General features: G+C 31.7%; 1 protein-coding gene, 1 long non-coding RNA gene and 2 other non-coding genes across 6 annotated transcripts in view; 1 reads left to right on the top strand and 3 right to left on the bottom strand.

The window, feature by feature from the left end:
• The window catches only part of Fas1 (fasciclin 1 Fas1 domain-containing), a 690,358-nt gene extending 678,139 nt beyond the window's left edge, over positions 1–12,219 (top strand). For all 3 annotated transcript variants that reach the window (XM_076539832.1, XM_076539833.1, XM_076539834.1), the window contains one exon: positions 896–12,219. In XM_076539832.1, the coding sequence (XP_076395947.1) occupies positions 896–1,086 (191 nt within the window). In that variant the 3' untranslated portion in view covers positions 1,087–12,219. The remainder of the gene's footprint in view (positions 1–895) is intronic.
• Positions 1–24,850, bottom strand: part of LOC143265797 (uncharacterized) — a 141,481-nt gene extending 116,631 nt beyond the window's left edge. Inside the window, exon 1 of the long non-coding RNA XR_013040500.1 lies at positions 24,482–24,850. This is a non-coding gene — a long non-coding RNA (uncharacterized LOC143265797). The remainder of the gene's footprint in view (positions 1–24,481) is intronic.
• Positions 14,026–14,097, bottom strand: TRNAD-GUC (transfer RNA aspartic acid (anticodon GUC)). The gene has a single exon. It is a non-coding gene; the product is annotated as a tRNA-Asp (tRNA).
• TRNAD-GUC (transfer RNA aspartic acid (anticodon GUC)) lies at positions 21,346–21,417 on the bottom strand. The gene has a single exon. It is a non-coding gene; the product is annotated as a tRNA-Asp (tRNA).
• Positions 24,851–25,852: the final 1,002 nt, after the last annotated feature.

Consider the following 25,852-nt stretch of genomic DNA (forward strand, 5'->3'; position numbering starts at 1 on the left):
TTTATCATTTGTGAATTTGTAAATTAGTAAGTTTGTGAATTTGTAAATTTGTAAATTTGTAAATTTGTAAATTTGTAAATTTGTAAATTTGTAAATTTGTAAATTTGTAAATTTGTAAATTTGTAAATTTGTAAATTTGCATACTTGTAAATTTGTAAATTTGTAAATTTGCATACTTGTAAATTTGTATATTTGTCATTTGTGAATTTATCACTTTGTAAATTTGTAGATTTGTATGTTCGAAAATTTTTAAATTTATAAATTCGCGAATTTGTAAATTTCTAAATTTATGAATTCGTGAAATTGTAAATTTGAAAACTTGTGAATTCATAAGTTTGTAAACCCAAATTCGTAAAATTATAATTATATAAACTTGTAAATTTAAAATTTTTATATTTTCCCATCAATTTTAATATAAAGAAAAAAATGATTAAATTTCTGTAGATATATCTATGTTATCTCTTATAATTTTATAATAATATTAAAATATTTCGTGACATCAATATCGTATGCATTCCGTTTAATTAAACTCGAGTGAAACATTTCCGTCCATCTTCTGTAGCAATATCCCACAATGCAGTGAATAAATAGGTTAATCGAATACCAAACTCAATTTCCTTGGACCTAAAAAAACAAAGTCAACGAACGAATCGATCATGCTAACCTATAGCTACATGCATTTTGCGTCTTTGTGTTTCGCAGACCTGATAATTTGATTTTGAACCGCAACTTACTAGTAATCGCCCTATTTCATGCTCGACAAACGAACGCTCACTGGAAACTGTCTATCGCTGCAGCAACATCGCAACTCGCTTCGTTTCATCCGATAACCCATCAGTCACCCATAAATTTCTCCATCATCAATTTACCGATGAAAAATCGTTTCTCTTTACAGATTACCAGATCGAGTGGGGGGGAAAATGGATTTCTGTGTTCCGTCCAGACGTCGAGTGCACCAACGGCATCATCCACGTGATCGACGAGGTGTTCTTGAAGGATAGCGACGTCAGAGTGACCGGAACAGCGTCGATCACCAGCTTGGCACCGCATTTAATCATGATCCTGGTAGCCAAATGGCTGCTTTAAGGGCGAATCTCTACGAGTTTTGTCATAGGTGCACCTAGGAATTTGTTTCGGGACCGTTTCCGATCGTCCATCTCCAGGAGAACGCTATATACTGGATTCCGACTCCAACGTGTTGGACGAACGATCTTCGGGATCGATTACGTCCTCGAATGATGTTGACTAGTCCTGAAGTTGGGTCGAGTCCGAGTTCTCTGAGCTGCGTAAACTTCGAGGGTATCCTCGTTAATGACCCCCTTTACATGTGTTCTCTGTTAAAATAAAAAAAGATACAAAATCGGAGACGCGATCGGAGATGATCCTGAACGAAGCCACTCCAGGTCCAGGCCCTTGAGCTGATCGTCAATGAGGATATCGCGATCCTCGACCAGACAAGTGCCGGACCGATAACTTAAGTGGTCGAAGCTTAACCTGGAAACGTACTACTTAGCGGTTTCAGCAGTCGAATTAATCGTCGTCATTAAACGGTTCGCTACGAACGAGCTGGTGTTATTTACGTAACGATAGGGATCCTTTTCATTTGAAGTTTTATCGTATCGATGGAAACAGTCGGGCTGTTGTGGAACGTCCGAGGATTTGGAGTCTCGTTTTAAAGGAAAAGACATTAGGGACGATTCCGTAGCTGGGCCCGGACTGTTTCCCCGGTGTTTAGAGGCGCCAATGATCGTACCAAATAATTAATTAACCGTACCAAGTAATTTAGAGAAAGTCACGAGCGAGGGACGAACGTGGAGGCAGAGCTGAGATTTCGGGGAACCTTCTTCGAGTACTAGGGCGACGGGGATGGCTTTTTTTTTAGATTTATTCTAACTGGTCGACGCTTGTTACTCCTCTCGTGTTCTGATCAGATCTGGACATTTCGTTTGATAAACCGTTGTTCGAAATGTCTCCATTTGAAAATTTTGTTTGAGACGATAAATTCAAATAAAGTATTTCATTGTATTTTTATTTTCAATCTGGTAAAGGATGGAATTGAAGAACTTTATTTCAAGAAATTATTAAGGATTGATCAACTTCTTTTGCAAAAAATTCATTAAAGATTTGGTATGTTATATTGGTTATGTTGTAAAGTCCCATTTAAGTCAAATATTTGAATTATTGTACTTATGATAAAATAATTTAATTCTTAATATAAACAGAAATATAAAATTATAAAACTCATGAATTTTATAAAATTTAATAATTAATAAAACAGGTTATCCTTATATTTTCATCGTTTTTATTATAAATGTAGAATTATTGTAAATTTCTTTCTTATTTAAAACTAATAACATTAAAAAAAATACCAATTCTGTGGTTACCTAATAAAACCGTAATGTTAGAAAAACAGTTTTCATAAATTTGAGATAATTGTTTATATTAAAAAATCTGATTGAATATTCGATTTAAAAAATTTGTTTAATTAATTGTTTATATATACTCAAACACTTGAATGATTTTTTGAGTAATTTCTTGAAATAAAATAACACAATTCTCCATGAAAAGTAATGTCATAAAAATGTCGAAATCTGATCGAACGACCTAGAAACTACCGCGAAAGTTCATCGAACACCAAACGAGGATGATGTATATCCTTTCTACGCTGATATTCGAGAATTTAGCTCATACTGTCCCATCGAACGCTGTCGATATTCAGGCCATAAGTTTCGCCTAATTATGGTACTTCGATTTCAATGACAATGACACGCTATACTTCTGTGTGTATGCGAATCACGTTGCGAGACACTCTTGTCACATCGTTAAAAATCTGAAAGCTGGCTCGACGATGTATATGAATATACAAAATAAAACCTCGTTCTCGAACATCCTGTCGACTCGAATGTGAAATCAATGAACACCATAAACACCGTTGTCTCTCGATGCATGATTCGCGACTGCGTTACAGGAGTGATTTCCGATTGCACTCGCTCTCTGTATCATATCGTATTACACTGTCTACTTACTGATCAATACTGCCACGTTTCACTGCAGGCTAAACCAGCGTGTGAACGAGTTTTTGTACAATTATTGTCGAAGGAAGCTTTACCCTATAGCGACTTTATCACATTCCAACGCATGTACAGACTTCTTGAACGGATCCTTTCGTGAGGAATTCATAAAATGAGATTCACTGTTCAATATTTCACCTGTATTTAAAGAAAATTTCGATTATTGAATATACAGTGTCTCTAACTCTATTACAAGACGATATATGTTATTTTTAATGGCACGCAAAAATGTCAAAGAGGATTGTTTGATTCAAACAAACAAATATTTTAGTGAAGAACTTCTTTCAAGGACATATTTTGAAGATTTCAAGTTTGATGTTTCTTTAAGTGGGATTATTACTTGTATCTTCATGAAATTGATTAAATGAAGATAGTGTTGTTGGTCATTGGATTGGTTTTGGTCCCAGGTATGAAAATATGATCTTGAGAAACAGGTTCAATTTACCATAATATTTTTTTCTTCAAACAACCCTTCTAACATTTTTGCGTACTATTAGAGATTACAGAAAAATTGCGTTGTAATAAAATTAATGGAATATCCTGTATAAAGTAATAAAAGTATTGTAAATTTTAAGAGCTCATAGTACTCATTGAAATAAGTAAGAAATGTCTAATCAGTATACAGATTATGTTTACTAAGTGTTTATATAAATTTCAATTTTTGAAGTTTAGTAACTAATGTATCAGATCTTTGGTTAAAGTTAAATTAATTTTGTATATGATTTAGGTATCTTCATTGTGGTATATGTATAATATTTATAGAGCACAGATTTTAGTTATTTCAACAATTTATACAATTTTAAGTATAGTTAAAAGTTCAAAAACAGCGTTTTTGTTATTCTTGGATCAAATTTATACATATAAAAAATGAGTTAGTGAAATACTTTGCTGGAAGTTATTGAACTTTAAAGAGTCAAAATTGTAGTAATATTCTTTTCCATTGCTTTTGAGTTGATCTTGCTATACGTAACACTAATACATACAAATTTTCATGGTATATAAAATTTTGATTCTCATAAAAACTCTGTAAGCTGTTTTTAAACTTCTGTTTAGCTGATTAGAAACTTTTGAAGGGTAATGTACATACTTACAAATGTACATTTACCCTTCTTGTATTAGAACAAAACACTGAAATTGTTAATAATGAAATAACCATATTAATTATAATTTAGTATTATTCTGTAAACTTAAATTAATGGTACCTCTAAATCAATTCATATGTGTACATTCAATAAAAGAATATTAGTAATTATAAAAATTGAGTTCATATTGAAAGAGTCATCTACAACATCTATATCACTTAAACATTTCTTACTTAACTTGACAAGTACTGTAAGCCTTTAAAGCTTCAGATATCTTTTTTGCAACATCTTGTATAAAAATATGACATCTTTAGATTCCTAGATAATGTCTTACTATATCAAGTATTAAAACAAGTATTTATTTACAAACTTAATTCTAAGACATTACTGAAGAATAATGTCAATCTAAAAATTGAATTGTCAATAGTACAGTTTAATTTATTATTCATATTTTAACAAATTTTTCTAACATATAATATCTGTTTATATAATAAACATTTCTTAACATATAATACTTATTTTAGCAGCAAATAAAAGAGTTCAAAAAGAATGAAACAAAAGTAATTAAAACACATGTCCTATTTGGTCTCATTGCTAATATTCAGCATTTTTATTACTCTTTTATATACAGAAAAAATATTCCTGATATCTTTTGCATTTATTAAGTTATCTATACTGTCCGAATCATTTCAATTCACTCTCTTAGTTCAAACACTTGAAATACAATTTCATTGAATCACAAGTGAAGATAAATAAGTTATTCAGTATGCAAAATATAAGACTTATAACCAAACTTTGAACAGTTCGAATGTTTAAAATATGAAACATGTCTAAATTTATTGTCAATCTGAAACATTTATCAAACTCACAACTTCAATTATATAAGATAAAATTAAACAATGAACTACATGTCAATCATAATTTAGAATATATAAAACTTGTTCAATGTTGTTTTGACCAAACCGATTAGCAAAATCACTACAAAGAGGAATACTAATACAAAATATTGATCTGTACACATACATTCGTGGAACAAATAAGAGATAGTTTTCATTGCTTGATTTCTATTCCCAACGTGAAAATTCGTTCAAACAGTCTGTACGCGTGATACGTAAAATATTCGTTCAAAAATTTCTTGTTTTTACCGACTGTACAGTACTATATATACAATATATCTATACATATATATAGGATCATGAATGTCAACGCACCGTGTCAGGATAGAGTCATTATGGTTACTGCCGAGTTCATATTTTGGTTCGACCAACTGCACTTCAGTTTAATCCCTAGCGATCTTGTATCTCCTGTTATACATGATATTCTTTGACTAGAAAGTTTAACCCTCAACTCTTTCGATGGAGTCATACGGTCAATTAACAAATAACAGCTCTCGGTCTTCAGTTATTTTAAATCTTGTAATCTGTCAATTACATGTATTACTAATTTGGTGAGTGGACAAGGAATAATTCACTGGAATGTACACTCCATTGCAAGAATTAAGGGTTAATGTAAATCATCGGATATAATAAAAATGTTATGTCGTTTAATCAGTATGTATTATTATGAACATAGTTTGTGATAGTAAATTATCTGGAATGTTCGATTTTTTTTAGGAAAAATGGTGATATGGAAAGAGAAGGTTCTACCATTCATTATAACATTTGTAAGCTACTATTTAATATTTTAATTTTATTCGAAAGTTCAAATGTATAAGTATTTGAGTACGTGAATATTTAAACATATTAATTTTAAATCTGAATTCAAATGATTCGAATACTCAAATATTTAAATATTCAACTTTCAAATGCAAACTCTACTAATGTTTAAATGATTATAATACTCAAAAATTCGAATACTCAGAAATTCAAATACTCAAATATTTCAATTTGAAATATCAATCACATTAATTTGAAAAATATGAAAACAAAATATTCAAATACTGAAATTTCAAATCCAAATTCTACTAGTATTAGAATAATTCATTACTTTAATACTGAAATACACTAATTCTAAGTTCAAATTTAATATCCAAAATTGACTTAAAAAAGAACAGTATATTATTTCGTTATTAAATATTATAAATTGAATAATATAACAGCAATATATTAATAACAAAATAAATATCGAATACAATTATTTCGAATAAACAATTTACAAATAAACAACAATTATTTCGAATAATACTTAAACTACGTCGCCATTTTAATAACACTTCTCTACGTCGCCATTTTTCATGTAAAAAGTCTACACTCCCCACTACATCAATTTTATTGCTCTTAGTTACTGTTTAATATGTCAGTTACTTTCAGCGATCGATAATTCGATATCAGTAAAAATTTCTCAAAAAGAAAAACTGTATTCTTAATATCATAAACTGTGTCCGTAATAAAAAGTCTGAAATACCATCGGATATAAGATCGCAGAACGGTTAAACCACAGACTCGAGATATAAAGAAAGATACGACACATCACCGTTTCATTCCACGATAATTAACCGAGCAGCTAATCTGCGTGCGTGTACAATTAATTGCAACGATTGCGCGTGTCCTTGAACCGTTAAAAAGGCATAAACGCAAAGAACGTCGAAGAATAAGAACCTGAGTATTCGAAGTTGAGGAAAGAAACGCCTCGAAATTTCGTTTTTTCTTAGAATAAGTGTCGCGTGGCACGGTAAAAAGAGCGAGAGTGTAGTTAACCCAAAAAAACCCGCCGAAACTAAACAAAAAAAAAAATTAGTCGACTTGAGCGCGATCGAGCTCGTTCCGATCAAAAATGAAAAACGAGAAATGTAATTAAGAATTCATTCAGCTATCGCAGTTTTTTCCGAGAAAATGAAGAAATAAAAGATTAATAGATGAATTCGATGTTATACGTGTTGATATCAGTCTATACATATATATATATAAAAGAAGTATAAAAATAAATAAATAAATATATATATAAATATATAATGAACAGAGATATATTGACGAGGAAGAAAGTACGATTGAAAAGAAAGACGAGAGGGAACTGATGAAAATGAAAAGTGAAAAAAAAATACAGAAACACTATCAAAAGATACCTTAAAACTTGTTGTTGGGATGAATTGATATTATGAATGATTATTATTATTATTACGATTATTATTATTATTACATATATAAATATACATAAACTCTAATAAACACTGTTTGTTCGTTAGATGAGAACTAAGAAAAGATAAAACGGAAAAAAAATAGCGAAACTCTATTTCTTCGTGTAGATGCGTCTTAATATTCAGCTTGTTCAAAGCGTCACGCCGAAAATCGATTGTGTATTCGCTGTTGTGGCTGGGTTGTGAAAAATGTGTGAATGGAAATGCGAGAGACAGATTTTCGAAACTCAAATATTTGAAAACGTTCAGGAAAAAAAAACATCACATCCGAGGTTCCCTTATGTTCCTTCTGACGTTCTTTTTTTTCTCGGACACCTTATACTAGACTTTCGTTATATTGCCACGTGGAGGTTGCAAGTATAATTAAAAATTTGAATATTTGCGAGTTTACAAATTTTAGAGTTTGGGAGTTTGATGAGTAGGTTTAGAATTTGAAGATTTGTATTTGAGAATTTTTATGATTTGTAAATTCTTTTATATTTGAGAGTTCTTATTTTGAAAATTTGTATATTTTAATATTCTTGCATTTAGGAATTTGTGATTTTGAAATTAGGTATGTTTCTGATTTCGTCAATTTTTATGTACCTCAGTGCCTAAGTACTTAAGTACCTAAGTACCCGAGTACCCAAATACCTAAGTACCTAAGCATCTAAGTACCTAAGTACCTAAATACCCAAATACCCAAATTTCCAAATACCTAAATACCCAGAAACCTAAATACCTAAATACCAAAATACCAAAATACCTAAATACCCAAATACCTAAATACCTAACTAACTAAATACCCAAGTACCTAAATACCCAAATTCCTAAATACCTAAATACCTAAATACCTAAATACATAAACACCTAAATACCCAAATACTTAAACACCTAAATACCAAAATACCTAAAATTGTACATCTCTAAATTTCGAATTCAGATTTTTAAATTTCAAAATTCTTGAATTTCTAGATTTCCAAATTTTCCAATATTATATTTTTAAATCCCCAAATTTTCAAGTCATCAAATCCTTAAACTCCTAAACTGTCAAGTCTTCACATTCAAAAATTCCCAAATCAATGTTCTAAATCTCCAAACTGTTTCAATAATTATAATTATTTCCATAATTCAATCCCCAAATATTTAAATTCAAAATCTTAACCATATACTATAATCAAAAGATTAATTAAAAAAAATGCTACGCAAAACTCCACAAGTGGCAATATAACTAGAATCTTAATTAAAGTACTAGCGTATCATGCAACAATCGTTTCCTCTGCAGGATTGAACCTATTAATTGCAAAATCTGCACCGAAATAAAGATACGAGATAAAATTTGTAGAAAAAATGAAGTTTCCAAGGATCTCGTGTTTTAGTCTCCTGACCAAAGAAACATGGCGTGTTACGCGATCGACGATTCGCATCTCTCGCGTTTCACTCGGCGTAATTAAATGCATAAAAGATCCGAAGGAATTTTGATCGAACAGGTTTTATTCGTCGATCGACCTCTCACGCTCGTCGCATTTTCGCGTAATTATTTGTACATTTTATAGATACATATACATATATATATATACATATACATGTACGTCTGCGACCGAGAGGGATATTAATTGCGCGCGTATGTTACATCCGATTATGTCGCATTCTTAAACGCTTAACGTCCCTGAAGGTTTGGTTCTGTCGACTGTTTTCTTCGCTCGTTCATTTCAGATTCGTCCATTCGTGAACCGGTTTGCCCGATGAATCGGAAATCAAGTGTCTATTCGAGCTTAATCACCGAGCGCATGTTCGTAATTGGAATTATCGAACGGCGAGGAATTAAACATCGAGAGCACGCGTTGCCTGTTCCCCGACTAAATTTTCAGTTATACTGATCACCGACCTCCACTCGAATCATACTTCGTATTACTTCATTCGTGCAAACTCGAAATGCAAAAATTCTAATTAGTACACTCGTTATTTCTCTTATATGCTTCGGCGTGAAAACTTGCGGGAATTATCGGGCCGGCTTTTATCGATCGTTCCTCGAAGTAATCAGTCTGTCACCGGAATTAGACATTAATTCAAATAATCTTTTTAGTCAAGTTTGTATAAAATGAAGATGCTTGTGAAATACTTATTCTAATTTTGTTTTGTATAAAAATATTTGAATTCAAATTAGATTTGATTTTGTTGAATTATTACAAGAATTCTGAATTATTTCTTATTTTAGTTTTACGAATAGAATAAATAATAACTGTTACTTTTTTAATGATTATATATTATTATTATGCATAATAATGGTAAAAACAATAATTATTATTTATTATATTCTAGTCATTCAAATAAGGATTCGGAATTCGCGTAATAATTCGATGAAATGAAATTTTGTATGCATTAAAATCTCATTTCAAATAAAAAGGTCTTTAAATTGAAATGTACTTCGATTGAATGTTTTTATTAAAATTTTCAAAAGTTTCGTTTGAAGTTTTTAATTTGGGGTCTACAAGTATCATTCATAAAATAAATTAATTTTGTTTTTCAAGTACTTCCATTTTATACGAATATTTGTATTTTTAGATTATCTGAAATTATGTCTAGCTCTGACTATCACTCTGTTATCATCGCTATCGGTTCTACGATAAAAAAGCTACGATCGAAATAATACTTATGCACGTTTCCTAAATAGATGCCTAAACTATCGTACATAAAACGTATTCTAAAAACAAGTTGCTAAATTTTAGAAAAATATTCTGCTCGTATAAAGGAGGAGTGAACTTGCTATGACATTGAAACGATTTTTTTAAAGAAATGCAATTCTTTCGCGAAATCTTCAAATAAATAACGTTGATATCAAGATTTCTGTTTTGTAAAAAATGCTTTAATGTAATTTCCTGTCTGGAGATGAGGTACATTGGATAAATTACTCTGAGTGAAAATCAGATAAATTTTGATAAATTACATCGAATAAAAATGAGATAAATTATATTACACGAAAATGAGATAAATTACATTTGATAAATTGCGTTGAATGAAAATGAGATAAATTACGTTCGTTTGACGTTTGTAAAATGAGCACTTTTACTGATAAATTTAAACTTTTTATCTGTAAAAAAGATTAATTACAAACGAGTTTTCTTTTTCAGATTTTCATTAAATGTAGCTGTGTATAGCTGAAATATTTATCTGTAACATATGTAATAATTATATATGTACAATCTATGACATATGACTTATATGACACATATAATAAATATATTATATATTGTGTTATTTACTTTATAATATTATATATAATATATCTAATAAATTAGATATTATATCATATTATATACATATGTATATAAATGATGTATATGACATATGTAATAAATGATATATTTCAATTATATTCAGCTACGAAATAATTTATAAATAAATTACGAATTCTGGATTATTATATTATAAATTATAAATCATACAGTATATTTTATATTGTATATAATTAAATATATCAAATTACATTGTTCATAATTAACACTTTAGTTTTCTTCCAAAAACTTTCAAAAAGTTGCCTTTCAGTATTTGTAACAATAACACAAAAATACCTTTAATAGCATAACAGTAAAAATTTAAAAACTCATATCTTCATTCCTCCAAATGCACAGAACTAATTTTTCCAATAAAACTATCTTCGAGCAGCGTTTCCTCCATCCTCGTCGTTGTAAAAATTTAACAGTAAGTCGTTACTTTATCTTCAGCCACGCGTCTGCAAAAATTTTATTCCAGCAGACATATTTCAATTTTTGCATCATTAGTTCGACGCGAAATTCTTGAAGGCTGTTCGAATAGTGACGTGAACGCATCGGTAATCCATCGTACACGACTTCGTTATGTAACGTGAATCATTATTAAATAAGGGTATAGTAGATAAAGAAAGTTCTTTTTTTGAAAAATTATGGACGAAAAACGAGATAAGACGTAACACGTAAGCGATTTAATACTTTAAGCGTTGGATAGGTACCGTCAGATTAACGGGATTTAAACTAATTAAATTTAACTACGGATTATTTATTAGCTATTATATATATTATATATAATATATAAATATATATGTATATTATATATCTATATTGTAGTAGGAGGGGAAGAAAAATCAAATTTTACCACAGAGCTATTTGTATAAAAGGCCAACCCTTATTTCGATTGTTCGTTCATCAACACCGAACTTTTAATTGCAAATCGGTAATCGTTTAGCTGATATATACATTACATATATATATACATATATTTTAGATAATTAATCTGCAAAGAATTTCTAGTTTTTTCTTAGAGCTTAGGTGTACACGTGTATTACATTTGTCTGTATTTTCACAATGATTAGGTTGTTCTTTTCTTTTCGTTTTTTCAATCACGGGGGAACGGCAAACTTCTGTGTAAGATTTTTACGAGATTTCGCGCGTTTCGAGCCACCTGAATTTGCAAGCGTGTGTGTGCGTGCGTGTCTGAGTGTGTGTCTACATTTGTAGGGAGAACGATGCGTCAGTAGTGTCGTGGAATTCGTGCAGGAGAAAATAAGGGATTTTGAATTTTCGAACGACACCCTGATCTTCGTTTGTCCCTTTTGAACGATCATGTCACTTGTATCTCGCTTGACTACATTGTGTAGACTCCGGTCGCTTATGCCTGTATGATTTTACAAAGAATAAAGAACACCTACAAGATAGTCTAAGTGGCTTTCGTTGATTGTAGCGAGACTGCGTTGTACTGTGTAACATTATTATTTCGATTAAATGCCGCTAGAGCGAATAAAAATAAGTACCTATAAAATTGACACGCTGGCTATTTATTGATCAAATAAATTGTCCACGAGTCGTGCGGCAATGAAACGCGAATCGAATGTCTATGTTCTGAAATTTTGCATTATAAATTACGATATTATTTTGGCTGTATAATTTTACAAAAAATAAAGAACACTTATGAGATTGAATGATGTTTCTGTTATAATTCCAAACACCTTTAACTTCTTAACCTACAACTTTCTAGGTACAGTATTCTCCCCATAAATGTGAAAAAGATCTCTACCGTAAGTATAAAAATTTTATCCCCCTCGGAATCAGTCAAGAATAAAACACGATCAGTTGCCGAAATGACGAGGTTCGAATATCGGTGAAACACATACTAATGCAAGCAAAGGAAAAGATTGCAATTTTCTTATTTCTTACTATTTTTTTCATGAAACTTTTACTGGCGTATTTGTCTATTTTTCCTGAATAAAATGACACCAAACATGATATAATTACGTTAACAATTGCATATGTAACGAGTGATTAAAGTTTTTAACATAAAAGAGGACGGCGAATGGAAAAGAAAGAGAGGCAGAAGGTTGAAGCGTTCGGCAAACATGAAAGACTCGTGCGTGTTCTGTCTTTTAAATTCAAAAATCAAAATTCTTTATTTTTGGTTTTTCGTCAATGGAGCTTTTACCATTATATTTGGTACAAGAATTTGGCATAAAAAGGTACAAAAATTTGATATATAACAATAAATTATAATTCAACTTGTAAATGTTTTGCTACATTTTAAAAATGTAAATTTATATACTGAATTATTTTTAAGCAATAATGAGAGTACCGTACATTTGTTACTATTCGAGTAAATCTAATTTTTATATTTAATTTGATATAAAAGAAATTATGGAAGGGGTAATGTAAAAAATAGAAAATTTTGTTATATGAATTTAACAATTTAGATTTATTTAATTTAAATTTGAATGAATTCATGCTAGTAGTTAAGTCTAACAAACATTTTTGAATGAGAACAGTTAACTTTATTAAGCATTATCTATTCCGATAAGATAAGACTAACTCATGTTAGAAAATTCGAGTGTTGTTGCGATAAAGAGGTAGGATTTAAGCGGCACGTCGTAGACAGTTTAAGGCAGACCCTACCATAAATCAGGATTTGAACATGTGGTTATGGCTCAGGATGGCAATGGATCTCTCGGCAAGGACACGCCAGTCCTCTGAAAATAAACACGGTGGTGTTAAATTAAAATATAAATAGTTTCTTTGTATTCCAGATCGTTGATCTTCTCATAAATATAATAACACCAGTTTAACATTAATCCTACTAGTGTATAATGCATACTTATTTTAAAATTAGGAACAAAATTAAAAAAGAGACGAATGATAAAAGCCAAATTATTATACATATTAATTCTTTGTCTTGATAAAAATCAACATTCCAAGAAAACCTTAACAAATTTTGCATCTTAACATAAGAAACTTGTAAAAGGATCATTTGATCGCTTCGCCAGTTTTGATGTTAATGGTTATAAATTTTATGCATTTAATAGTCGAATTTAGTCATTCTCATTAATCGCCAATTCCTAAATCTGTTTCCAATATCAGTTATCAATAAATCATCGTAATAAAAAAATATAAATGTTTACATCTTCTTTTTTAAAATTAAGAGATTATTCTCATTAGATTGCTAAGGTGATTTTAATAAAAAAGAGTATTTTACATAGTGAATTCGATAATCCCATAGGGTCTATTGACTTGTAACGAATATTTTTTCAACGACCTTCCTCATTTTGAACTTTGTCCTTGAAAAAAGGAGACGTGCTTTTCCGTGTTTCTCGATCTAGTATTAAAGTTTCTTTTTACAAACTATTTCTGCATATTATTTTATTTCGCCGCCTATTTCCTATATACGCAAATACTTGAACGTAAAAATAATTAGTATGATTTTAACTAAATAATAGTTAGCAAAAGTAATAAAAATATGTACTCTCCCCGGCGGGGAATCGAACCCCGGTCTCCCGCGTGACAGGCGGGGATACTGACCACTATACTACCGAGGACCTGGTGATATCCACATCGATTTTGAACGCATATAAATTCAACGATATCAAACTTACGAAATTTAATATTTGTATTTATTTTCTAAAGTCTCTAATATTTCTCTTTATAAGCATGACTTATAAAACGTATTATAGAATCGCTAGATATTATATTTAATACAAAATCTTAATATTACAGTACCGTATAGCAACTATCAGGCTTTGGAAGGCTAGGTTTAATAGCTCTCTTGAAATGCGGGACAGTAAAGGACTGTAAACGAAAGGGACGCCGTTTATGTACGGTGTTCCGCAAGAATAACAATCCTGAGAACTCGTAGCCGCACGTGTTCGAGGAAGCTTTCTCTGATTGTTCGTCGAACAAAGACACGGCACAAACGCATGGTGGGTTAAACTTTCTTTCGAAGCACTATTTTTGAATTTTTCTTATATAATCAAATAGCATTTGATAAATATAGACGAAATACAATGATTTTTAGTGTAGGAATCTATTAGCAGAAGTTTTAGTATTTAGTTCTCTAATACGAATTTAGGAACGGTTAAAAAATTCCCAGTGACCCACCCTAATAAAGCAGGGACGACGAGCACATGGCCGTCCTACGACGACCGCCACGGGGTAGAGGCCTGACGCTGTGACGTCCAGGCCATAAAACAACTCTAGAGCCTCAAGTTTCGCGGGGACTAGGATACCTCGCGGAACGGGAAGAGGGCATTCGTCTACAGACCTTGGAAAGACATCCTTCTCCCGAGGACACTACTTCGCCCACGGAATCAGCTTATAGAATATACCAGGGGTGGCCAAGCTCCTTGATAGTCCAAGCCATTTTTCAAAATTTGAAATGTTTCGCGAGCCGCAATTTTCGATAGCGCAGTTTTCGATGAGTCATATCATTCTTAACTTGGACGGAAATGAAATTTGTTACAACGTTGCACTTAGTCTTTCATATTTGTCGTCAGTAATTTCAAAGACATTTTGAAACACATACGGAATGATAATAATTTTTTAAAATATAGTAGCACAAAAATGAAAAGGAAATTTGGATACATTTATCGAGAGCCACAAATAATCCTTCAAAGAGCCGCATGTGGCTCGCGAGCCGCAGGTTGGCCACCCCTGGAATATACAGTGTTCATTCTATATACGCAAATCTTTCGGGTCTGAGGTTTTGCGTATATCGTATAGGTCCTACATTGATTGATGTCTTGCCGAACGTAGAAAAGGACAGAAGAGAAAAATATTACGGTCGCCATTTGCGTATATCGTAAAGGTGCTACATTTCGAGCGAAGGAGACCGAACGTAAACAAACGGTGACCTACTAGAAGGACACTCCTAATGCAAGAATAAAAACTTTTTTTTTTTCCCATCATATTTGTAACATTTTTCTCATTAAAATGAGACCAAACACGACATACTTCGGGACATATTTACTTGTAATTTCAAGTGTTACCTCGTACATCGATGACTTTACTCTAATAAGATATTGCAAGTAAATATAACTCAAATAACGTCGTGTTTGGTCTCATTTTAATCAGGAAAACGTCACGAATATGATGGAAAAAGTTATATAAAAAAATGGATGAAAAAAAAAAAATGAGCAATGCTCAAGTATTGCAAACAATCGAACAGACTTTTGATCTTTGCCGTCTGCCACGATCGTAGCGTCTCTTTCTTTTTGACTCGCTATCCTCTTCGGCGTGACAAACTTTTATCGTCAATTAAACCAGTAAATATAGTTCAAATTATATCGTATTTGGTCTCATTTTAATCGGAAAAATGTCAAGAATTAATTGGTAAAAGTTTGATAACGAAAAAGTCAAAAATAAAAAAGGCCCGGATCATGTTACATTTCCCGGCGAGCGAACTTCGGACGTCTCGAGGGGTCTTCCCCCCAGTGGTGGGAATAACATTTTTGCTTATATTGGAAAGGACATTTTTGCGTATATAGAATGAACACTGTATATAGTATTTTTGAAATCGAACTCAGCTAGCGTATCAATCATTTTCTACCTCGTCTTGCAGAACCCTTTCTTGTATTTTCAGTTTTTCAAAAATTTGATCTTAACACATCTTGCGCGGGAAGCGACTAAAGTCGTTTTTCACGGATTATTGATGGATTATTGTTATCGATGGGTTTTTGTGATGTTTTTACAATAAGATCGAATAGACTAAAAGTTTTATTTAAAAAAAGCCTAATATTTAAAAACTACAACTATTTTATGCAGAAGGAATTTTGCGTCCGAACTGTAAAAAATCGCCCGCTACACGATAAGGGTTTGGCGGCAAAGTGCCCGCGCAAGATGTGTCAAGAAAATAAATTACAAATTTCGAGATATTATATTTATACCAATATTTCAAAGTTAAGTTAGTTTAATCTTCTGAATAAAATGTAAGCTAACGATGAATTTTCAACATTTATATTTCTTTATACAAAAATTAAAATAAGTAACACTAATACAGAATTAATACTTAATTATTATAGACAGTATGCGGAATCCTCTAAATTTCCAAAAACGTATGAAATGTCGAGAATTAGGAGAAATATTATTAATTTATGGAACGAGAGGAAACACAGATAGCCATTATGCTAACATTATACCAGCATTTGTATTTATGTAATGACGCGATAAACATTATAGTGGCTATAATCTTGTATTTCAGTTATGTGAATTTTCGTGTATAGCAGTTACCAGATAATGAAGAATTATTCGAATTATTGCTTATTGAAAGCTATACAAATATTTGCAGTAATTTTCTATTGAACATATCCTTATGAACTCTTAGATGGTCAATAAATATAAATTTTCTACTTTTATAATATATCGTAATAATTTTGAAAAGGCTATAAAATAAAAACAAAACAGTGTAAAGAGCAGTATAAAATATATTGATACTTGGAGATCGTGTGACCTAAGTCGAAGTTTCTGAATACTTTTTTGAAGGCTCGTATGTTAGAAGAGTGGAAGTAAATAATCATTGGGTCCAGAACTTGCATTCTGTCAATACGCTTTCTCCACACTAAGGGTATTTTTCGAAGGTTTAAGGGGGCAATACCTTTAGACAGATGAAAATAAGCTGATGTTTGTGAATTTTTTTTGTATAAGACACCTTTGTTTTGCATTTTCGAAATTTCAAGTATAATTTATTATAACTATTGCCTATTACAGAATATTTTCTGTTTTGCAAAATATTTCAAAATGCCGGAAGTATGACAATCCTTTCTGGAAGTGTTTTGGCGTGTCCCGTGAATCGGCGTGGGTTCTAGCGAAAGATATATTGGTCTGAAGCAAGTTTGCAGACAATGTTTTGAAAACTAACATTCACAGTTAGTAGATGAATCTCAGAAATGTGCAAAATATGTAAAATTGAAGAAATGGCGCTCATTTAGAGAAAAACTTTGAATTTTATTGAAAATTTTTACAATGTTTTGCAATAAAGAGGACTTTAATATTCAATTTATTTCATACATTTAGCTTCATAGTTAGATAGTATTGTCATGGATATGTGGAAAAAATTTGAGCGCGATTGATAAACTAGTTTTTGAGTTATCAGCCACGCCAATTTTAAGAATGTAGTTTTGAGAAGAACGCGTTTAAAGTTTTAGTCCTCCGCACTGAACGCGTGTATACCCGCGGTGCTAATCGGCCATAACTTCAAAAGGGCTTCGTATTTCACTTTAAAATTTTGAGACAATATTTCTAAGATGTTACACTAACATTTTATAGAAAAAAAAAAATTTGTAATTTTTTAAGATTTTAAAGATATTGCCCCCCTTAAATACTGTATTAAAAAGGGCAGGCCAAGTACTGAAAGGTTGTTCTTACTTCTGCAAAATTATTACTGTACATACAAAATTATTATCTAATCTGACGATTGAATTAAATTGACATGAAATGTACAGTAAAATGACATGTTCATTGACGTGTACATTGATATTCAACTGGTTTTTAATCGTATTATAATATTATGTCCGCATCATACTTGTTATTTCAAAGTTGGATCTTTTGGTTTTTAATTTCTAATACTTTTAACATTTATAGCAATGTAGGTTTTGCCTGCATGTAATTTATTTCTTTGTTATTACTCTTGGTTGACGATTGTTATCCCTAATTATTAATTCACGATGAGTTAAATTTGTTGTAGTTTCATATACTGTATTATAGTCGTATTCCATTTGTTGCTGTCTTTACGTCCAGTCATCATCTGACGCACACTTCGCCTTTCATCACCAATGATTCACGTACTATCCTTTCGCTCTCTCACACATTCCCTCTCATTCTTTCCTCACCCAGCCCACCATTTGCTTCGTTTCAAACACTCTAATCATCCATTCGTCATTTTGAAATCTCTCTCTCTCTCTCTCTCTTTCTCTCTCTCTTTAGCACTCATCTCTCATTCGTCATTCCATTTACTCGCCAAATTCACTCGCATTTACAAAACCAATAACACTAGTATTTTTAATACTCTTCAATATTGAGTTCAAGTCCTATTGCATTATTTTTAAATTAATACAAAAGCTTCAGATTCAAAAATGAATTGTATAGAGAAACACTGTTAAAGTGATTGAATAGAGAAACGGTCAGGATACCATAAAGTCGATGCACCTCTTAACTGTTTAGTCTTATAGGACCCAATAATGAGCACGTTGTAGTTTGGACACCATATTTCTCCAAACGCTTGAACATTTTTTACTTTCACTTTCGCATTTAAACAACGGCCCTCCAAGCTCATAAAAGTATACATTTGTCGACGTACTGTATGTCGAGGAACGTCATTGAATATTTACGACAAGTGTCATTGTAAGATATTTCATTCAATGTAAACGAGAATATGTAATGTATTAGAGGGTAAACTGGTAAATCTTTTTTTGCGTCTTTCCGCTCTATACAAAAGGTGAAAAAAACATTTATATTTATACGGTATACAGAACACACTGTACTGAGTAAAAAAGCTTTAGTAAACATAGGTCAAAAGTCAACCTTTTCTGAGACAAACATTTTCCTTTACTAGTATCATGATTCAGTTGCTTCCATCACATGCGATGTCAATTTAGTGTTTATAAACCGTGTTTTGCATGTTCTTATTCAAGTGCCGGCAGTAGATTTCATTGAGAATCAGTCAGTTGTGGATTAGCAATTGTAGATAAAAAAAAACATCGAAAACGTAGTAATCAATCATAATTCTAGCAAACAAAAATGTTTATATCTCAGAAACGATTGACCTTTCGACCTATGTTTAATAAAGCTTTTTTATTTTAATACAGTGTGTCCTATATATGTACTATATAAATAGTGACCGTTTTTTTAACATCCTGTATGTTCTTATCTTCGGAAAGGCATTATCCCTTGAAACTCAGAGGGTAGAATTAATTTCCTGTTCCGAAGTCACTCCGACGTCTAGCAGGTAAAAACATTGTAAATTATAAACTTGTTACACGAAATTTTTTTCGGGTCGCAAGGACCATGCGGCCGAGTAGGTCTTAACGGAATATGGTCGACGGTGTTTACGATAGGGTACTGTATTCAGCTACGCACGTGTAAAAAGTGTAAAATAATTTCGTCAACTTAGAGACTTTAGGGTAGGCTTAATTGTCTATACCTAAACATTTGTAAGTGAATGCTACTTCCTACCAACGCTGTGAGCCACGTGCCGCTAGATGTAACGGTGTATTATTTTTTAATTTACTTCCAATATTAAATTCCCAGAGTATAGAGTTCCTGGAATTCTAGTAATTCTAGGATTCCAAGTCCCAAGGTCTCAAACTTCTTAATACCCTAAATTAATGGATCTCCAAATTTCTATACCTACAAATTATTGAGTTCCCAAATCTCCATCTATCCAAATTACTATATGTACAACTTCTTGGACTCACGAATTTCCATGTTCTCAAATTTCTATACCTAGAAATTTCTAGTTTCCCGAATGTATACGTTCCCAAATCTTTGTATCCATACATTTCTGGATCTACGTTTAATATTTAGGTGCATTTTATTTCAATCCATTTCTAACAAATTTAATTATAATTTGATAAGTCAGGGATAGCTGAATACAAAATACACATAGTATGTTAACTTTATTTGTTTTAATACTGTTGTTGTGTCGTGCTCTTTGCAATGTTTTTGAAGGCAGCACGATTGTTGCACCCAATGTACCGAGTGAACTTGATTATGTATAGAATAGGTTTTAAAAGAGTTCTTAAATTATTTAGACTGCTGAATGCGTTTATTCAGCATTAGGTTTGTGTTAGATTTTAAAGTTAACTTGATGAGAGTTCGATTGATTCTGAGTTTTGTACAGTTTGGAATGTGCGAAGAAGATAATTTTGAATGTTAAAGTGGTGGTTGTACCAATCGCAGGGTGCGTTGTAGAGGGGGGAAATGGATAGAGTATAGTATTATATGTGCGTATGAGAATATTCCACCGATCGGTAAAGGGAAGAGAATTCGGGGAAACGTCGTCTCCGTTCGGCAACGTCGAAGAGTCGAGCGGGGAGTAGGTCATTCGGCAGTTAGTGCGTACGATCGGCAGGACGATTACGTAATAAAGCATCTTTATGTCCAGTGCATTACTGATCTTTCCTTTATGCTTAACCCTTACCTTATCTACTACAAGAGGAAGGAAGTAGAAGGTAGAAGGAGGAAGGCTGGGCTAACAGTTAGGTTGTGCAGGTACTTGGAAAGAATTCTAATTTTTCAGGACCGGTTTACAGTATGACGGTTAAGTATGGTTGATATTTCTTAAAAATTATAGTGCCCTAAAACAATTTGGGTTTTCCCTGACGTCACGTATAGTCATAAATGGTTTAGGTTTATATGCACATTATAAAGACGCTACAACTGTAATAGTGAATAATCAATCCTGATTGATGTGTAAGAAAATTCGAGAGCTAATATTTCATATATTGGAAAGTCGAATGTAGGCCATGAATGTTCGTCAATGGCCCTCAAAGGGAACCATAAAAGCTAGAAATAGTTCGCAGGCTATAGACTGACGAAGGGGGTTCTAAGACTAGAAGTATCCTTTTCGGGGCATTCTTGTTGTAACCGTCTTGACGTGAACAAAGCAGTCACAGTTTGCGAGAATACATATTAACTTTTATTTTACGCCCACAAATATATTTGATTCAACCTTTACGCTATACCTCGGTCATTTCTTGCAGATGTATTTGAGAAATATATCATAAAACAAAGAATTAAATTGATATAGAGATTTATAATAATAATAATTGTTAATTTTGGGAAAAAAATAAATCCTCCCCGGCGGGGAATCGAACCCCGGTCTCCCGCGTGACAGGCGGGGATACTGACCACTATACTACCGAGGATTTTTCGATTTTGTGGAATATGTTGCCGCTACTTAACGCTTATTATTGCGCGATTTCATATAAATTACTATATTATAAAATTTATCACTACCATTATTGTCACAGTTTTGTTAATATTATATTGCATATATATTTGATACTTCTAACACAATTTATAATGTAAATAATTGTCTGAATTATTAAATATGTCTGTATTATACCAACAAGTATTTAGTTATGCATGTTTTTAATTCTGTAATCAATGGCTCTCTTATATGTATAAATACAAAAGTATTATGAAAACTCTATCTCTATATGTTTAGTATTTACAATACTCTCTCTGTTAGTGTGAAAACGTCGGGTCTACAGTTTCACATCTCAAGGGGCGCTACATTCTTTGTAGTGTGCCGAATAATGTAGAAACGGACAACGATATAAAAATAAATAGGGACTGCGGTTCGAAACGTTCGGCAAACATGAAAGAATGCGTACGAGTCCAATCTTTTAATTTCAAAAATTAAAATTCTTTATTTTTGATTTTCCGTCAATGAAATTTTTACTATCCTATTCGTCTCATTTTTCTGATTAAAAGGACACTAAATACTAAATAATCACGATCATAATTATTTGTGTAGCAAGCTATTAAGACGTCATATCTCTGACGTAATGTAAAATTTACCGTAAGTGTGAAAGTGCGAAACTTTTCTGGTTTGCTACATAAGTAATTATGATCGCAATTATATCGTGTGTGGTGTCATTTTAATAAGAAAAACGAGACGAGTAGGGCGGTAAAAATTCTACGAAGAAATAATAAGAAATAAGAAAGTTGAAATCTTTTTTTTCTCGCCACTTCAATGGTCGAGATTATTAAATATTTGATCGATTCCGAGGGGGATCCCTCAGTAGTGAGAATAAAATTTTTATTTAGAGATCTTTTTCACACTTGCAAACAATAATTACAAAATTACAAAGAAAGAATACTGCAATATCAATACACAGAAAATGGCGCCTCTGGAGCCATCTCATAGCAATACAAGGAACTAACAAATTCATAAATATCATCTCTGAAAGTAAGTACAGTATTTTCTCCGTAAATGTTAAAAAAATCCCCCACTACTGGGGGATCCCCCTCGAAATTAGTCAAGAATGAAACACGATCAATCGCCGAAACGACGAGGATCGAATATCGGTGAGACACATACTAATGCAAGCAAAGGAAAAGATTGCAACTTTCTTATTTCTTACTATTTTTTCATGAAACTTTTACTGTCGTATTTGTCTAGTTTTCCTGATTAAAATGACACTAAACATGATATAATTACGATCGTAATTACTTATGTAACAAGCCATAAAAGTTTCGGGCTTTCATACTTACGGCGAACTTTACATTTATGGTAGAGGTACGAATTCCTCCTAAAGGCTAGCTATACAAGTAATTATGATTTTAATTATACCGTGTTTGATACCATTTTAATCAGAAAAACGAGACGAAAACGATAATCAAAGTTTCATTCACGAAAAACCTAAAATAAATAATTTTGATTTTTGAATTTAAAAGACAGAACACGCATGAGTCTTTCATGTTTGCCGAACGTTCGAAATTCTATCTCTCCTTGTCTTTTGTATCGCTGTCTCTTTCTACGTTCGGCACACTACAAAGAGTGTAGTACCTATTCTATAAATGTTACAATCAAGACCCGCAGAAGTAACATTTACGGAGAGAATACTGTAATCTTTGTCCTTTATCACAATGTACAAAATTTAATGATTGCAATGGTAACATGAACGGTTTGTTTAAAGTTTTAATAATAATAAATAATTAGTAATTAAAGTAGTTTCGATTTTGTAGATGAACAAATATTAAACTATCCAGTTATAGATTATCAATACTGTAAAAACTAAAATATAACGTTTATCATTGTACGGAAGTTTTTAAAAATGTTATATCTCAACATTTTTTCTGTAAACCAAAATATTTCGACAATAGTTTTACAAACAAAATACTAGTTGATACAACTGATACAATATTATACAATATCTAAACAGAAGTGATGTTTTTTCGATGAATGAAATTTTATATTTTCTTCGAATAGAAAATAGTCAATAAGTTTTCGGTAAATTAATGCGATAGAAAGCTAGCATAAACTGATTGCAAAAAGCTTTCTATTTTTCGTAAAATGGAATGGCTAACTTCATTCACAGGTAGGTATAATTGCATGGGGTGATAGCTGAAGTAGTACCGAACAAGTTTTTTCTCTACCAAAATGTTTGTTAAGATTTTGTTTTTTAACTAATTATGAAAAACGAGTCAGTGAGTTGCGAGAGTGATGGATTCGAGCGTGACGGTGAATTATGATCTTGAACAAGCACGTTTGCATCACGGCAGTGTAGTTGTACAACAAAAAGTTCAGTCAAATATCGAATGCGACAATTAACCAGTTAAGTGTGTTTGACGACTATATCCGTCATGGAGATGTGGCAGAATTTTGTGTCATGACGACTATATCCGTTATGCGTAAAATTTTGTTACAATTTGATATTTAAATTGTAATTTTAGCGAAAACTAAATTATATTCGTAAATTGTAATATGTTTAAAATGTTTAGAGGTCAACACGAAATTAAATAAACAAATAAAAAGTGTAAATGATTTGAGATGGATTCATAAATTCTTGAGAGCTAACTCGTCATCGCTTGATTATCGCGGCACACACTGGTGCGTGCTTTAGTAAAAGATCGCCACAGTTAACCGGTTAAATATCATGTGCAGTTATTCGTTATTCATGGATAAGGGATAAACGAATTATTATTATTCTTTATACGTGTAAATCGAATAAATTGAATTTGTTCAATATCAGTGTTTGTTATTCGAAAGAAACAAGGAATATCAAAAGTTATTCTTCTCAGTTGTCAAAAAATCGCAAAACAACAAATTCACATATTTTAAAGGCGAAATAATCTTTTTATCTAATAAACAAGATTTTAAATCTAACAATTAACAGATCTATTATTAACAGATATTATTATTATTATTAACAGCGACCTATTTTACATCAAAAACGTGTAGACAGTTTAAAAGAGACTCACCTTTTGTTTAAAAATAATCCAATTTCGGTGAAAATGGGTGTTCACGAAGAAATAATATACCACATAAGTGATGTCATAGCTGCGTCACAGAACTTACAACTTGTTAGTTTATTTCACTGTCACTTTTCACAAATTGTAATAAATCTAGCTAAATAAACAAAATGAAAGCGCGAGAATGATTACTTATAAATAACATAATTCTTTATTTCCTTTTTGATATTACACATAGCACACTTTGTCCAAAACTACAATAAAATAATTAACAGTTAAGCGAGGTTTCACCGAATTTAATGGACGCGTTTAAAAATACAAGATTTCTCTATTTCATCCCTTCGCGGCAATGGTCAATACAGGAATGTCTTCCACGACACAATATGCGTCCCGAGAATATTCTGCTAGTATATCCTTTGTTTCGCACACGTGGGACCGAAGAAACTTCCCTTAGGAAGGGGAAGCGTGCTGACAGAAGGCACATGGCCTGCCTTGACAATTTGTTGATTTTGATTTTTCTAACGCTGTCGATTGAATCGTGATTGATGTCACCTCCTCAGTTCCCTCTTTTGATATCTTCCCGATATTTTACGTTTTTATTTCAAGAGCTTTTTATGACGCTATATAGAAATTATGTGCCTGAATTTTGATTTTGTAATGGAAGTATACATTCAAGCTGTATTCATAATAGAAGTACCGTGGTGATATAACTTATAGAAAGATATAAAAGATAATAATTTGTTATAGAGTAATAATTTTTTAGTCGGCGACTTTGACCTTGCAAGTGTTGCTCTGGATGTCTTTAATGACATTAAATTAAAAAATTTAAAGTATTTTCGTAGCCTCTTATATGTAATTTAAAATTCATATTTCCTTGATCGTATTCGACCGATACTGTTAGCAGTCAAATAAATAATTACAGAACAAAATTGTGCTTTCTAATGAAGTAAACTTTTACGTTTTATTGATGATCGTAAATTGCTTTACGGACAAGATAAAATTAGAAAATGGTGAAACTTGAACATTTGTAATACTCCAAGTCTGGATAATTTTTACAAATAAGCTTCTTTTTGCAAAACACTTATGCGAAAACAAAATTGTTTACCATTCTAATATCATTTCCTACATTTCCAACAAAAGATAGTATAATGAAGTGTAATAGCATAATTTTGAACACAAAGTTTGCACCTTCCGACCCGCAGTATAACACAACCTATATTCCATAAACCGATCAAACAACGATAGTTTTAAATATAAATAAGAGTTTTTTAAACAAAACTCTTCTTGACCAATGGCTTTGATAACAGTATTCTTCTTGACCGACAGCTTTGATGATAGCAAAGAAAAAATATAGGAATTGTTTTTGTATATTTAATAATT

Source organism: Megachile rotundata, chromosome 14 (genome assembly GCF_050947335.1).
Source record: "Megachile rotundata isolate GNS110a chromosome 14, iyMegRotu1, whole genome shotgun sequence".
NCBI classification, from domain to species: domain Eukaryota; kingdom Metazoa; phylum Arthropoda; class Insecta; order Hymenoptera; family Megachilidae; genus Megachile; species Megachile rotundata.